Source organism: Talpa occidentalis, unplaced genomic scaffold (assembly GCF_014898055.3).
Source record: "Talpa occidentalis isolate TD23 unplaced genomic scaffold, MPIMG_talOcc4v2.1 talOcc4.13, whole genome shotgun sequence".
Lineage (NCBI taxonomy): Eukaryota > Metazoa > Chordata > Mammalia > Eulipotyphla > Talpidae > Talpa > Talpa occidentalis.
The window spans coordinates 69465291-69479470 of NW_023601322.1; the positions used below are offsets into that span (position 1 = coordinate 69465291).

Below are 14180 nucleotides of genomic sequence, written 5' to 3' on the forward strand. Positions count from 1 at the left end.
ATGATTTTTACAGCAAAAGATTAGAGTACCCTGAACTACACTACTTAATATACAAGTGAGTTCACTCATGTACACATGTACATCCTAGGGGAATCAAACACAACTTCAAATAACTTGTAGGCAATTGGAAAGAGATAAATTCAAACTTAAATATTTAAGTTCAGACTCAGGCACCAAGTAAGGGAGAAAAAGGTTGAGATTTATGTTGCAGGAAGCCTAGGTTTGAGTCTTAGCTCCACTCTATTAATTATAAAACTTGGGCAACTTACTCTTCCCTCAAGTCTTGGTTTTCTTCCTTCTAATAAGACACACCTGTCTTACCTCACTGACTGGTTGTGCAAATTAAATAAGGGATTCAAAAGCATTTTGTGCCAATGGCAAAGCACTACTTGAGCAGTGATATAGAATCAACATAAATGAAAGTACAGTGGATGATCAGAAGCAGGTGAGATCACTTCTGGTATGTGGAGGGACTGATAGGCACTAAGGCCAAGAAAAGCACCAGTCAAGTTCTAGAATGGCCAGAAGCTAATACACTGTGTGGAAGGAGCAGAAGTTAATGATAAAAAGACTAGGTGTCTATGTAGAAGACTAAGAATACCAGAATAAAAAAATTAGGGTTTTATACACATCAATGGTAATGTGTATACCTATGCAATTGTGATTAAAAATTGAAGGTTTCTGACTGAGGTCAAGATAGGAACAGAGCAGCTGGTTTTAGGAAAACGCAGTTAGCCAGCAATGGGTATAGATGGATTAGAGTTGGGGGACAGGAAGGATTAGGCAGTGGTTTTACATGACCTAGTGGTGAGAGTAGGAAGTGACTTGTGCTAATGAAAATCCATGAATTCTATCACTAAGCCAGATGACTGACTAGATGTAAGTATAAGGGAAAACCTAAAAATGACTTGAATTTTTGAAGCGCTGCCTAGGATAGCAGAAGAGTCATTACAAAGATAAACTGAAGTCAGAAGCAAGTGATGGCTGGAAGACAGAGAACACTTTGCAAAACAGGAAAAGGAGTGTGGAGTATTCAATGCCTAGGCTGAGTCAAACTCTGAGTAACACGGTGTCCTAATGGGCATGACTTAGAAATCCAGATGTTGAGGCTCTGTGGTGGCTGACAGCTAGGTGACACAGTGCAATCCTAATTTACCAACCACTTTATTTATTTATTTAATTTTTTGTGGAACCCTCGCTGAGCGGCCGGGAATCGAACTGGCGCTGCAGAGGCTGCGGGCAGCCTCGCAACCCAGCGCTCAACTGCTGCGCCACCAGGGGAGGCCCTTACCAACCACTTTAAAAATCAGTGTATGAATCACAAAATCTAAGTCATACCAATACACAAATACAAGAACAAAATTGCAGAAGTCAATTATTCTAAAGCTGTAATGATTTTCACTTTTTGTACACAAGAACTTGAACATTATGAAAGTTACTACTCAGGAATCCATCACAAATCTGAAAACAGTGAAAAGCTGAAGTATTTGGGAGCCAGAGTTCACCTAGTTTAAGAGCAATTATTCAACTTGTGTGGGCAAGGATTTGGAATAAAGTGTTTAACTTGACAACAACCACAGTGCTATACATTCTAGGGTCGAGCTATAGCTCTAGGCTAACGATATGAATTTCTTCTGACAACAATATAGAATGTGGCTAAATGTAGAGATGTTCTCCCACTAGTAAGGCTTATTTTCTAACCCTATCTCTGTGCTTCACCCACTAGAAAAATGGAGAGTTAGAATATAGAAGGTAAAGAATCATTTCAGATCAAAACACATAGAATGTGAATTCTTAAAAAGGTAGTGGCCAAGCTGTAGGACCGGAAAAAGGGATATAAAAATCAATGGCAGTGTTTGGTCTGAGTCAGAGATGACCCACACAGGTTCATAATATTAACAGGATTAAAATTTGAGATGGTTCTTAAAGTCTTTAAAGATTTTGCATCTGAGTAAAAGTTGCAAACAGTACTGTATATACAATTAGAACTCAAGGACTAGATGCAAAATATTTTGTTAGTTAAAGAGAGTTCATTGTAAACCTCTTGCTTTCATTTCAAATTCCTTTTATTGCTTACATGCTATTTACATTCATTTCAATGGCATTTAAATCAAGTTCTTAAAAAATCAAGTTACCCTAAGTTTGATAAAATCAGTTGGTAGTAATCAGAATACTCTAAGTATCCATGTTTGTCATATAATTATATAATCATCAGTCTGGTTTCTGGTTCTCCCCAAGGCCATTCTTACTAGAATTAATAAAATTATTCATTATTTACTCACTCAACGAAAATAGAACACCTCTTATATGTGTAGCACTTGCCAGGGCCAAGAATATCAAGGTGGATATGGTAGCACTTGGCAGGAGGAACTCACATCCTAGATGAGCCAACAGAGAGGTACAGAAATTATTACAGAGCTAGATAACAAGGGCAATAAAAAAGATTTGAACATGCTATGTTAGACTAAAGAAGGCATCTGCCTTGGGAAACTAGAATGTTTTCACAGAAGAAACAAGAAAGAGTAGTGGTACATAAAAGATCTTAAAGTACAAGCCACATCTGACAGAAAAGGTACAATGGCAGAGAAACAAAAGCAAACTGAGTGTTTCAGGACCAGCAGAAGGCTAGTTAAGTGAACTAAAGAGCTGATTAGGTGTTGATGAATGATAAACTAGAACCTGTTAGCAAAGGTATCTCCTTTCACCAGCAGGTTGGTCTCTGGTTGGTTTGTTTTTAATATGTGTCTGGCCATCTTTTAAGACACTGACTGCACTCTCCAGTTGCCAATCACCCCCTACACCATTTGGCCCGTCAGCCAACTTGTTTCTCAGAAGGCTGGTGCCTGGACAAATGTGAGGAGGCACCAGTCTTAAAGGGGATAAGAGGAGATATGGAATATGTTTCAGAAAGATATTGCCAACTGGGGAAAAATTCTTTTTTAAAAAAGATTTATTTTATTTACTTATACATACAAGAGCTTGGGTGTAGGCCAGAGGAGGTAAGAGGATTCACCAGAGATAGAGTGGGAAGCAGAACAGACTTAGTAACTGAAGTACACTGCTGAGGGTAGCAGCAGGGGAGACAGGAGAGGTCTGCTGCACCATGTGGGATAGCTCCCTGCCAGGGGATAGATCTACTGAAATACACTGCTGAGGGGAGCAGCGGACAAGACACGAGAGGTCTGCTGTACCACAGCTTCATAGTGCTGAGACTTAACCCCCTGAGCCACTAGGGATGGCCTGGGGGAAAATTCTTAACACTTGGTTGGTTTATATAGAAAATAAAAATAAGGGCCTCCCTGGTGGCACAGGGGGTTAAGACACAACCTATGAAGCTGTCCGCAGCCACTGCAGCACAAGTTCAATCTCCGGCCAGGGAGATACCCACATGTTGCAGCAGACCTCTCTGGCTCGCCTGCTGCTCCCCTCAACAGTGGATTTCAGTCGATCTGCACCCCACTCTGTCTCTGATGAATCCTCTCACCCCCCACACCTCTGGCCTGTACCCCAGTTCTTGTATGCATAAATAAATAAATCTTTAAAAAAGAAAATAAAAATTTCAAAATATTTTACAGTTAGGTAAATGGTTAAACATACTTTATTATACTATGGGAAAATATAAAGAAGTTTTAACAAATGATTCATCTTATGTACCTATAAGATGAATGTGGAAAGATATCCAAGATGCATCACATGGAAAAAAGCAAGTTGCAGATTATTTTGGGGGGTTGAGGAAGATTAATAGTATTTTCAGCTTGATCAATAAATCTTTCTTTAAAATATATATTCAAATATTACTTATATTATTAACATTTTTAAAAAGAATTTTGGGGTCAGGGTGGGAAAAAATTTAGAGGGAAGAAACTGGAGTCAGAGAGACCAATTATAAAACAATGATAACCCAGGAAAGAGAGGACCTAAGTCATAAGACTGTATGAATGGAAAGGAAAATATACTCGAGAAAAATAATAGAATATGGTGATGTCTGTGAGAGGTAAGGGAAACAGAAGACTAATTCCCAAGGTTCCTACATTTTCTTTTCCAATTTTCTTACCTACATGCTAAACAAAATATGAACTCAATTATAAATGATATTATAAAACTATGGTATAGCTTGACAACCAAGGTAGGGAATGATACATGTCTAGAATACTGTTGTTTTCAAATACAAAATAATTTTTTTCTCTCAAGTTCCTTTGATTTTCAAGAGATACCTTTGTATCAATTATCCCCTACTTTCTAACTTCTTCAACAAATTAAATGTTATGTTCTTGAGTAGCATGAGGATAAAAAATGAAAATTCAAGTGTGTGTGTGTACATGTGTAAGTTACTTTAGCCTCCTTGAGCTTCATTTCCTTTGCCTATAAATAGGGACAGTTAAGTACATCAAAAGATTGTCTTTAGAATTAGATGAAATAAAAATACCCAGCAAACCATGTACTCCTGATAAACATGAATTGTTTATGCCAGCTCATACAATTGGTCAGATTATTTTTCTGATTTGAAAAAAACTGCTATGGATCAAGAATCTTAAATAAGTACATATTCTTTTTTTTTTTTTTTTATATAGAGGCATGTTTTATTTATTTATTTGTTTGTTTGTTTTGTTTATACATGCACTGGGTACAGTCAGAAGCGCAGGAGGGTGAGAGAATTCACCAGAGCCAGAGCGGGGAGCAAAGCAGGCAGAAGGACCAAAGCACACTGCTGAGGGGAGCAGCGGGCGGCAGGAGAGGTCTGCTCGCCATGTGGGACCCTCCTCCGGTGGCCGGGGAGCAGCCAGGGATCGAACCGTCGCTGCAGAGGCTGCGGGCAGCTTCGCAACCCAGCGCTCAACCCAGCGCTCAACCGCTGCGCCACCGGGGAGGCCCTTAAATAAGTACATATTCTTGTGTCTCCACTCCAGGCAATAATCCTAGGAAATAAGACTAAATAAAGAACGGGCTTTATTCACAAAGATGCTTATCACACCATTATTGATTACAGCCTGAAATCTGAAACAATTTCAATATTCAATGAAAGAGGAGCAGTGAATGCAATTACGTATCCAATAAATATAAGATTTTCTTACAAATCACTTGTTTTATTTTCAGTTATCAAAGTAATACATGTTACCTGCTGAAAATACAGAAAAGCACAAAAAAATGTAAATGACCCACAATACAAGTCTTTAATAACATAGGGGGAAAATTGCCATATTAATGAAAAGCAAAACTCAAAATACAATATTAATTCAACTTTTAACAATTCTAAAACAAGATGTAAAGACACTACATGAAAATATAAACAACAGGGCCTCTCTGGTGGCCTAGGGGTTAAGTCTCAGCGCTTATCACTCTTTGATTCCTGGCCAGGGAGCTAACCCATATGGCATAGCAGACCTTTCTTGTCTCACCCTCTGCTCCCCTCAGCAGTATATTTCAGTAAATCCAGTAGTTCTGCTCCCCACTCTGTCACTGGTGTATCTTCTACCCACGCCCCCCACCACCTCTGGCTACATCCCAGTTCTTCTACGCAAAAAATAAATATTATTAAAGAAAATATAAACAATAGTCTCTAATGAGTTGTGGCACTACAGATATGTATTACTTCAAAATAGAAAAACAAAATATCTAATACTTTTTTAAAAAAGATTTATCCATCTATACATACAAGAATGGGGGTACAGGCCACAGTTGTGGGGGGTGAGAGGATTCACCAGAGATAGAGTGGGGACCAGAACAGGAGGACTGACTGAAATACACTGCTGAGGGGAGCAGTGGGCAAGTCAGGAGAGGTCTGCTGCGCCATGTAGGTCACCTCCCCCACCAGGAATCAAACTCACGCTGCAGTGGCTGCGGACAGCTTCAGAGGCTGCGTCCTAACCTCCTGTACCACCAGGGAGGCCCCCAAAACATCCAACACTTTTAACAACCCAGAAGTAAATCTTAAAAACCAATGGAAAATGTGTCTTGGGTTGGGGTCTCAAATATGATTCCAATAATACCAAGACCAAAAAAACTAGTACCTGATAAAAAAAAAATTCAATAGAAATATAAAAAAGAAAAAACCCTAAAAGTTCAACTATAATTGGGCCACTCTGGTGGCACAGGGATTGAAGTCTCAACACTATCAAGCTAACGCCAGCCACTGCAGCATATCCCCCTGCCAGGGAGCTGACCCACATGGCACAACAGACTTCTCCTGTCTTGCCCACTGCTCCCCTTAGCAGTTTACTTCAGTAGATCTACCTGTCCTGCTCCCCATTCTGTCTCTAGTGAATCCTCTCACCGCACCCACCCCGCATCTCTGGGCTATACCCTAGTTCCTGTATGCATAAATAAATAAAATAAATCTTTTTAAAAAGCTCAATTATAATTACCTTACTATAGGGGATCATTGAGAAAAATTCTGTAATATATTAGAAGTGCAAATTGATAGAGTGGCCAGAGAAAGCCTTTTGAAATAATTTTGGGCCTCCGTGGTGGTGCAAGGGGTTAAGTACAGCACTGTTAAAGCTCAAGTTTGATCCCAGGTCACACCACACCAGGGAGCTAACCCATATGGTGCAGCAGACCTCTATTGTCGTGCCCGCTACTACCCTCAGCAGTGTATTTCAGTGGATCTGCCTGTTCAGTTCCCCATTCTGTCTCTGGTGAATCCTCTCACCCCCTGCACCTCTGGCTTGTACCCCAGTTCTTGCATGCATAAATAAATCTTTAAAAAAAATTTAGAGGGCTTCCCTGGTGGTGCAAGGGGTTAAGACGCAATCTGCAACCTATGAAGCTATCTGCAGCCACTGCAGCACAAGTTCGATTCCTGGCCTGCCAGGGAGCAACTCACATGACACAGTAGACCTCTCCTGACTCGCCTACTGCTTCCCTCAACAGTGCATGTCAGTCCATCTGCCTGTTCTGTTCCCCACTCTGTCTCAGGTGAATCCTCTCACCCCCCCACACCTCTGGCCTTGTATGCATAAATAAATAAATCTTACAAAAAAAATTAGAATGCATGTGCTCCCTGTTCCTGATGAAATTACAATCGCGTAGGGGACATTATGTATCTTGTACATATGTATATAGCAAGAAAAAGCAGGACAAATATTCTAAGTGGTATCCATGAAGTGCTAAAGGAGCAAAGGAAAAATAAATAACATGCTGGGGATTCAGAAAGGAATCATACAGAGGTGGTAAAAACACAGAAAGCTTTGTTTCTGGACAAAAAAAAAAAAAGGATGGACAGGCTTTCTTTTCTTTATAGGATTTTGACAGATGATGTTACAACAAAAGGTAAAGGGGAAACACAGCAATGGAAGTCAGAAAGTAATACGAAAGTGGAGAAGTACCAAATCAGGGCTGCTTGCTGTAAATATTCTTTTGACATCACCAAGTTTTCCTTGTCTGATTCTCTGCACACCAAGGATCCATCTTATCGTAATTTGGTCTCTTGAGTAGACAAGGTGGGGACTCTGTGCAGATCTCTGGATAGGGATATCTCCCACTGTAAATTAATAACCTTACATGTGGATCTACAAATCAATCTCCTGAGAGTTTGGTTAGAGAGATTCAGTCCCCCAGAGTCTGATTACCCCTGAAGACATAAAAAGATGGAGTTTCTGTGCTGGTGAAATTGAGAGGTCACATTATAGGAGTCATTACCAAACAATCAGGTAGATTTTACCCATCAACAGAACAAGAGTAAAAGACACTTTGACAGTAGGGATAGGAGGTGGGGAGGGCTTAAAAAACCACCAACCTGTCAAGGACACTGGAAAAGTGAGAAGCAGTAACAGGTGTTTTGTCCCCCAGGCTTTATGGATGCAAAGCCTATAGGAACCCACCCCAGCTGTTGCTAAGAAAAAACACTAACAGAAAATGCCATGCTTCTTACCCACCATTTAGGGGGTAGAGGGGAAACTAAATCAACCAGAAGAAGGCAAGTGAGTACTAAAGGAGGGAATGAGTCCCAGGGAGTTGGATAGCTTAGCAACTCTTAGAAACAAATGGGTAATTAAGAGGAGAGATCTGAATGTGGAGTAAAGAAGATGATGCTGGACAAAATGAGCAGTATAAAATGTGATCAACAGTGGACATTACACAGTCCTAAAGTAAGCGGAATACAAAGACAAATGAAGACAGCTAATAAAAATCACACACATAACAAACTTAAAAAAAAAATGAACTATACGAAAGACATGAATGTCTGAAAAACTCAATGGTGGATGTGTTTCAATGTTAGACCACTTAAAAAAAATAGAACTTCTGCTCTCTAAGACAAGAGTTAAGTTGAAAAGTGTGCTTAGAGGGAGGGACTCATACACAATATGTTCTCTTGCACAACCTCATTTTTAATCAGAGTTCTCTAAATACTGTACATATCTCTAAACTATACAGAATAAAAAACATTCTATTTTATAAACAGAACATCAGAGATGAATGATATCACTCAGATTTTTGTTTAACTTTTGGAATTTTAGTGAGAAAAAGACACTTAAGAATAATCAGTAAAAGCCTTAAGCTCTCAAAAAAAAAAAAAAAAAAAAAAAAAAAAAGCCTTAAGCTCTCATTTCAATTAGGGCTAAAGTTTTGTTTGTTTGAATGTAAGTTGAGAATCATAATGGATTGCATACTGGAAACGTGCAATCCTGGATCTGACTATAATTATTACATTATCTAGAAACAAAGTAGAGAGGTATTTTAAAGTCTACTTATCAGGAGACAAAGAAGAAAGGTTGGAGAGGAAGTAAAAAAATGAGGCAGATAGGCTTTCACTCCTCTTGGAAGACTCCCAGATAGAAGAAACACGCTACTGGCCAGGACAGTGATACAATTATTACATTATCTCAAATCAAAGGAAAGAGGTAATGTAGAACCCACCGTTCCTCCAGATAAAGATGAAAAATTAAGGGATAAAAAACTAAAGCAGGGCCTTCCTGGTGGCGCAGCGGGTTGAGCGCCACGCTGTGAAGCTGTCCGCAGCCTCTGCAGGGCTGGTTCAATCCCGGCCAGCCGACAGGCCGGCCGGTGAGGGTCCCACATGGCGGGGCAGACCTCTCCTGCCTCTCCTGCCATGCCTGCTGCTCCCCTCAGCAGTGTACTTCGGTCCTTCTGCCTGTTCTGCTCCCTGCTCTGTCTCTGGTAAATTCTCTCACCCTCCCGTGCCTCTGGCCTGTACCCCAGTTCTTGTATAAATAAATAAATCTTTAAAAAAAAAAAACTAAAGCAGATATGCTTTCACCCCTTTTGCAAGTTTGTACAGGTGAGATAGTTAAGATACAAATTTAAAACAAACCAGTGCTACTAAAAGCATCATTTAATTCTACCATATAGCAAGAAAAGGATGATTTAATAAAATTAGTGCTGCCACAATTGATTACTAAGTAGGAAAAAAAGTTACAAAAATATTCCATATGGGACAAAGATCTAAAGGAAGAATAAGCAAAAATATTAGAAAGAAAACATGAAGAACATTTATAGAAAAGTCTAAGACATAAGATATAATTTTTTTTTACTTTTCTATGTGTCAAAGCAACCCATAAAGTCAGAGACAACTGAGAAAATACACCTAACTTTACTTGATAGGCGAAGGGGTTGATATCCCAAATATGCATTAAATTTGCACAGAGAAGACAACTCCCATTTTTTTCAAATGGGCACAAATAATTCACAAAATAAATATAAAAAGCAAAGACAAAAAACACTAGTAGTCATGAAAATGTGAGATACATCTTTTACCCATTAATTGCCAGACTGATGACACCAGTGACAGCATGGATAAAGGAAAACAAGCACTACATGGTAGCACTGCTGGGTGAGTATGAAATGCTACAATTGTATTAGGAAACACCCAGGCACATTTCTTACTTAATAAAAAATTTATACTTAACTCAGCAATCTCTCACTCTGGATGGCTAACCACAAAAACAAAACCCTGATTATATAAAGGCATATGTACGTGTATATAAACTGCAGCATTCTTTGTAGGACCAAAATATTTTTTTAACTTTTTTTTAAGATTTATTTATTTATTTATACAAGCACTGGGTACAGTCAGAAGCAAGGGAGGGTGAGAGCATTCACCAGAGCCAGAGCGGGGAGCAGAGCAGGCAGAAGGACCGAAGTACACTGCTGAGGGGAGCAGCGGGTGAGACAGGAGAGGTCTGCGCGCCATGAGGGACCCTCCTCCGGTGGCTGGGACCCTCCTCTGGTGGCTGGGACCCTCCTCCTCCGGTGGCCGGGGAGCAGCCGGGGAGCAGCCGGGGATCGAACCAGCGCCGCAGAGGCAGCGGGCAGCTTCGCAACCCAGCGCTCAACCGCTGCGCCACCGGGGAGGCCCTCCAAAATATTTTTAAATAACTTCAATGTTCAACATAAGGGGCAACAAATAAAAAACAACAAAAAAATCTTAAGGGGCAACAATAGAATAAACAATAGTTCCAGTCTATGGAATACAATGTAGCTATCTAGAAGGATGAGTAAGATCTACAGGTAATGACGCCCAGGGTATAATACTAACTGGGGAAAAAAAAGGAGGGGGCGGACTCCAAGTAAGTATGGTAAGTGGCTGGTCAAAATGGAGATTATTAGCTTTTTCTGTGTATCTATGGTTATCTGACATTTAACGAAATTTAAGTTTTGCTTTTTAAACAAAAAAGGGAAAAATCTACATTTTTTTAGTCTGTGTTTGTTATATCTACCATAAGTATGCATGTGACCATCTCAAGATCTCTGCAACTTATATGGGCCAAGAATGATTCAGAAGCACAAATAGAACACAAAATTAGACATGAAGAGTTAAATGCCTAAAAATTCACTGAACTAATTTTGCAACAAAACTTTTTTTTTTAAACACAACAGTACTATTTTGAAATATGAATAAGGCTAGTATTTCCCATGAGAGGGAAAAAAGCTGTCTTCCTATTTTATCTAAAAATTTCAGTTTTTGTTAGCATAGTGTTGATGATGAAGATGCTCACCTATCAAACCCATATCAACAAAATTCCCAATTGTCAGGAACCCGATCCTTTCTTCCCATTTCATGTTACCGTAGCACATGGCTTTTGTACTGTTTTCCAAAAAAGGATTCATTAAATGTATCAGGACTATATTTTGAAAGATTTCAGGAATGAAAAAGGATGTAGAAAGAGGATATAATGGAGCCTAAAATCAAGAAGTGTTTTCAATCACTTCAAAAACTCATTCATTCAACCCTCAATTACTTCTCCTTAACAGGGGGCGCCCTGCTATGCATTACTCAAAACCAAGCATGCCTGAAAACATCTTAAACATAACTGAATGAAAATCTGCCCAATCACAAGCCAGCTGCTCGCAAACTCCACCCTTGAGTACAGGAAGAACACTTTTGATTGGAAGACGGTTGTGTTTACTACGAAGTGTGGTGCAAATTGGAATGGCCCACATGCCCAGAGTCCAAAGGAAATTTCTTTAATGAAAAAGGAAAACAAACGGCCCGTTCTGATTCTATGCTAGTCACTGTCATTAATAGAACCTTATCAGAGCAACAGCAATTCTTGAGCAATTGTGCAAGTAATGAAAAGTTCTAAAGGCTCGAAGTTTTGTTGTGGCTGTCTTCTCATCTGTGTCCCTTGATAAACATGTAAACAAGCGTTAAGTATCTTTTTAAAACCTAAATCTGTGTTTGCTTGTAGACGCATACAGCTCCATGTTTGTGTGCAACTAAGTTGCAATATACATTTTGGTTTAATTTCCAAGAATCACTGCAACTTTTTACTTGGCTTGAGAAACCAATTCCATGAGCCCCGGTGGTAAAATAATTGAGTGTTTAGCATAGGTGTCCAGCAGCTCAGTGAGATTAAAAAACCTCTGCCCTCAGGGAGCCCAGCAAACAACAAAGTGAACTGATAGCCATTTCAGATGCAGAGCTCATTAGCAATTCACCTGAAGGAGGAAACAACTAGAACAAAAAATTCCGACTGAAAAGGGAGGGCAGACTAGGTTTTTTTGGTCAAAATGTATGCATATAATGGCGGATCTCAAGATTGTTTTGCATCCAAGGGAGTAAATTACTGGATAGAAAGAAACACTCTTCCCAAGCCCAACCTAGAAAGTAATCTTCTTAAGAAAACACAAATCCCCTTCTTAATCAACACCCTCACCCACCTTGTATTTCTGACATCTTTTTACAAATTCGACCCCCTGTAGCCTTATAAATGGCAAAGCAGCCTTTTCTTAGAGAAAGATGGAGTAAGATCAAAGCGAGTCAACTCGAGTGGCAGAAGCAAGTCAAACAACCCATAAAGCTGGCGTATTTGGTGTGTGGGAAGATCGACCACCACTGATCAATAGATACAAAAATTGGGTATCAGAAACCATCAGTTATCACTCACATCTCACAAAATGCGTTCCCGTTTATAGCGAATCGAATATCTGCAGGTGCAAGCAAGTTCATTAAGACATTTTACCTGCTGCCTGCTGATCTATTATATTCCAATAAAATCCCCCTTAGTTTTCGTAGCCTCATCTCAGCAGAGAAGCCAGAGCCGCTATCAGAATGAGGAACTAAAGGGGCTTGCCAAAGCTCAAAGACAGAGTTTTGCCGCCTCACTTCACAAAAATAACACTTCATGGTCCCGAATGCTAGCTAGTTAACTTTAATCACAAAATACAACAAGTATTCCAAAGCGGCCAAGCCACAAAACAAAGTTTTAAAACAAAACCTCTCTAGGGTTGGGGGGAGTAGCCGAGTTGGGAGCAAAAACGCATCACCCAGCAACCCCATTCGGCTGCTGAGACCGACCTCAAACTTATCAAAAACAGCCACAACGGCAGCGCCTGTCACCTAGAAGCGCAGAGAGGCGCGGGAGAGAGTCCCGAGAGCTGGCCTTTTGGAGACCGCCAGGCTGATCCTGTCTCAGGCAAGGAGGAAGTAACTGCCAGATAAAAAAGCCCCAAGCAGCTCCAACTGCAGCCTCGGTGCCTCCCACAATTGCCCACACCCCCGCCCCACGCGGGACCACGGGAGGAATGGCCCAGGGCGCAGATCTCCCGGGGGCGGCTGGGGACTCCAGGTCCGCGCCTTTCAGCTGGCAGCGGCAGCTCCCGCCCAACTCCGAGGGGCCCGGGAGCCCGGGGTGCAGGCGCCGGCTCGGAAGGCGTGTTGGTGGGGGGGGCGGCTGCGAGAAAGGGGTCGCTCCGGAGGCGGGGCCTGCCGGTGGAGGCAGCAGCTCTTGGCGCCCTGACCGCCCCCCGGGGGAAACCGGGGCGCGCACCCCAACGCGGAAGCCATGCCGGCCAGAGCTCGGGGGTGCAGAGGGGCCGGCGGGGGGCGCTGAAGAGATCTGGGGGCGCGGAACTGGGTCACCCCCGCCCCACCGCCCCCTCACAAAGGCCCCGGGGAGGCCGCCCGCAGGCCCCGCAGCCCCGGCCTCTAGTGCCCGCCTCGGCCGCCACTCACCGCTAGGTCCTGGGGCACCGCCCCGCTCATGGCCCGCACGGTGCCGGCCCGCCAGGCCCGAGTGCGCAGCGCAGGCCCCGGATCTCCGCCCGCCGCCGCCGCCGCTGCCGCCGCGGGGACCGAGGCCGAGGCCGAGGCCGCCGAGTCCGCGAACAGAAGCAGCAGCCGCTTGCCCACCGGGGAGGCCGCCGCGTCCGCCATCGCCAGGGCCGGCCAGACCCGCGCTCCCGCCCACCGCCTCCCACCGCCTCCGCCGCCGAGCGCCCGATCCGCCCGCAAGGCCTCCCTCCGCACCACCCGCGGCCGCCGCTCCCCCCCACCCCCCCAACAGCCACCACCAACCACCGGCACGGCGCAGCGCCCCCCGTGGCCGGGAGCGGAGCCGCAGCCCGGGCCCCGCACAGCGCCCCCCGCGCTCTGGAGCGGGGCGACAGCTCCGGGCCCCTCGCAGCGCTCCGCCCCAATCTCCCCGGGGCCTGCAGTGCCCCCTGCGGCGGGGAGGGGAATTGCAGTTTCGGGCGGGGTGGGGAAGGGGGCGGGTCCTTCAGCCCCCCAAGGCACTGTCCTGGTCCCAACTTTCTTTGGCGGGCGGGGCTGTCCTGTATCGGAAAAGGCGTTAACTTACCTTTCTCGGACAGCAAAGTTTTATTGGGGTGGGGACTTAGGGGCTAGGTAGCTAGAAGGTGGATGTTGTGAGCTAAGAAGTTAGTGCCCCAATTCCCTATTGAATTCCTTCCCGAAAGTAAGTTTTCTTGTCATCTCTAAG

At 43.0% G+C, this 14180-nt stretch overlaps 1 protein-coding gene across 1 annotated transcript in view; it reads right to left on the reverse strand.

Annotated features, from left to right (window-relative positions):
* Positions 1 to 13808, reverse strand: part of KDM3B (lysine demethylase 3B) — a 60246-nt gene extending 46438 nt beyond the window's left edge. Inside the window, exon 1 of the mRNA XM_037509212.1 lies at positions 13415 to 13808. Within this exon, the coding sequence (XP_037365109.1) occupies positions 13415 to 13615 (201 nt within the window). The 5' untranslated portion in view covers positions 13616 to 13808. The remainder of the gene's footprint in view (positions 1 to 13414) is intronic.
* Between the last annotated feature and the right edge of the window lie 372 nt (positions 13809 to 14180).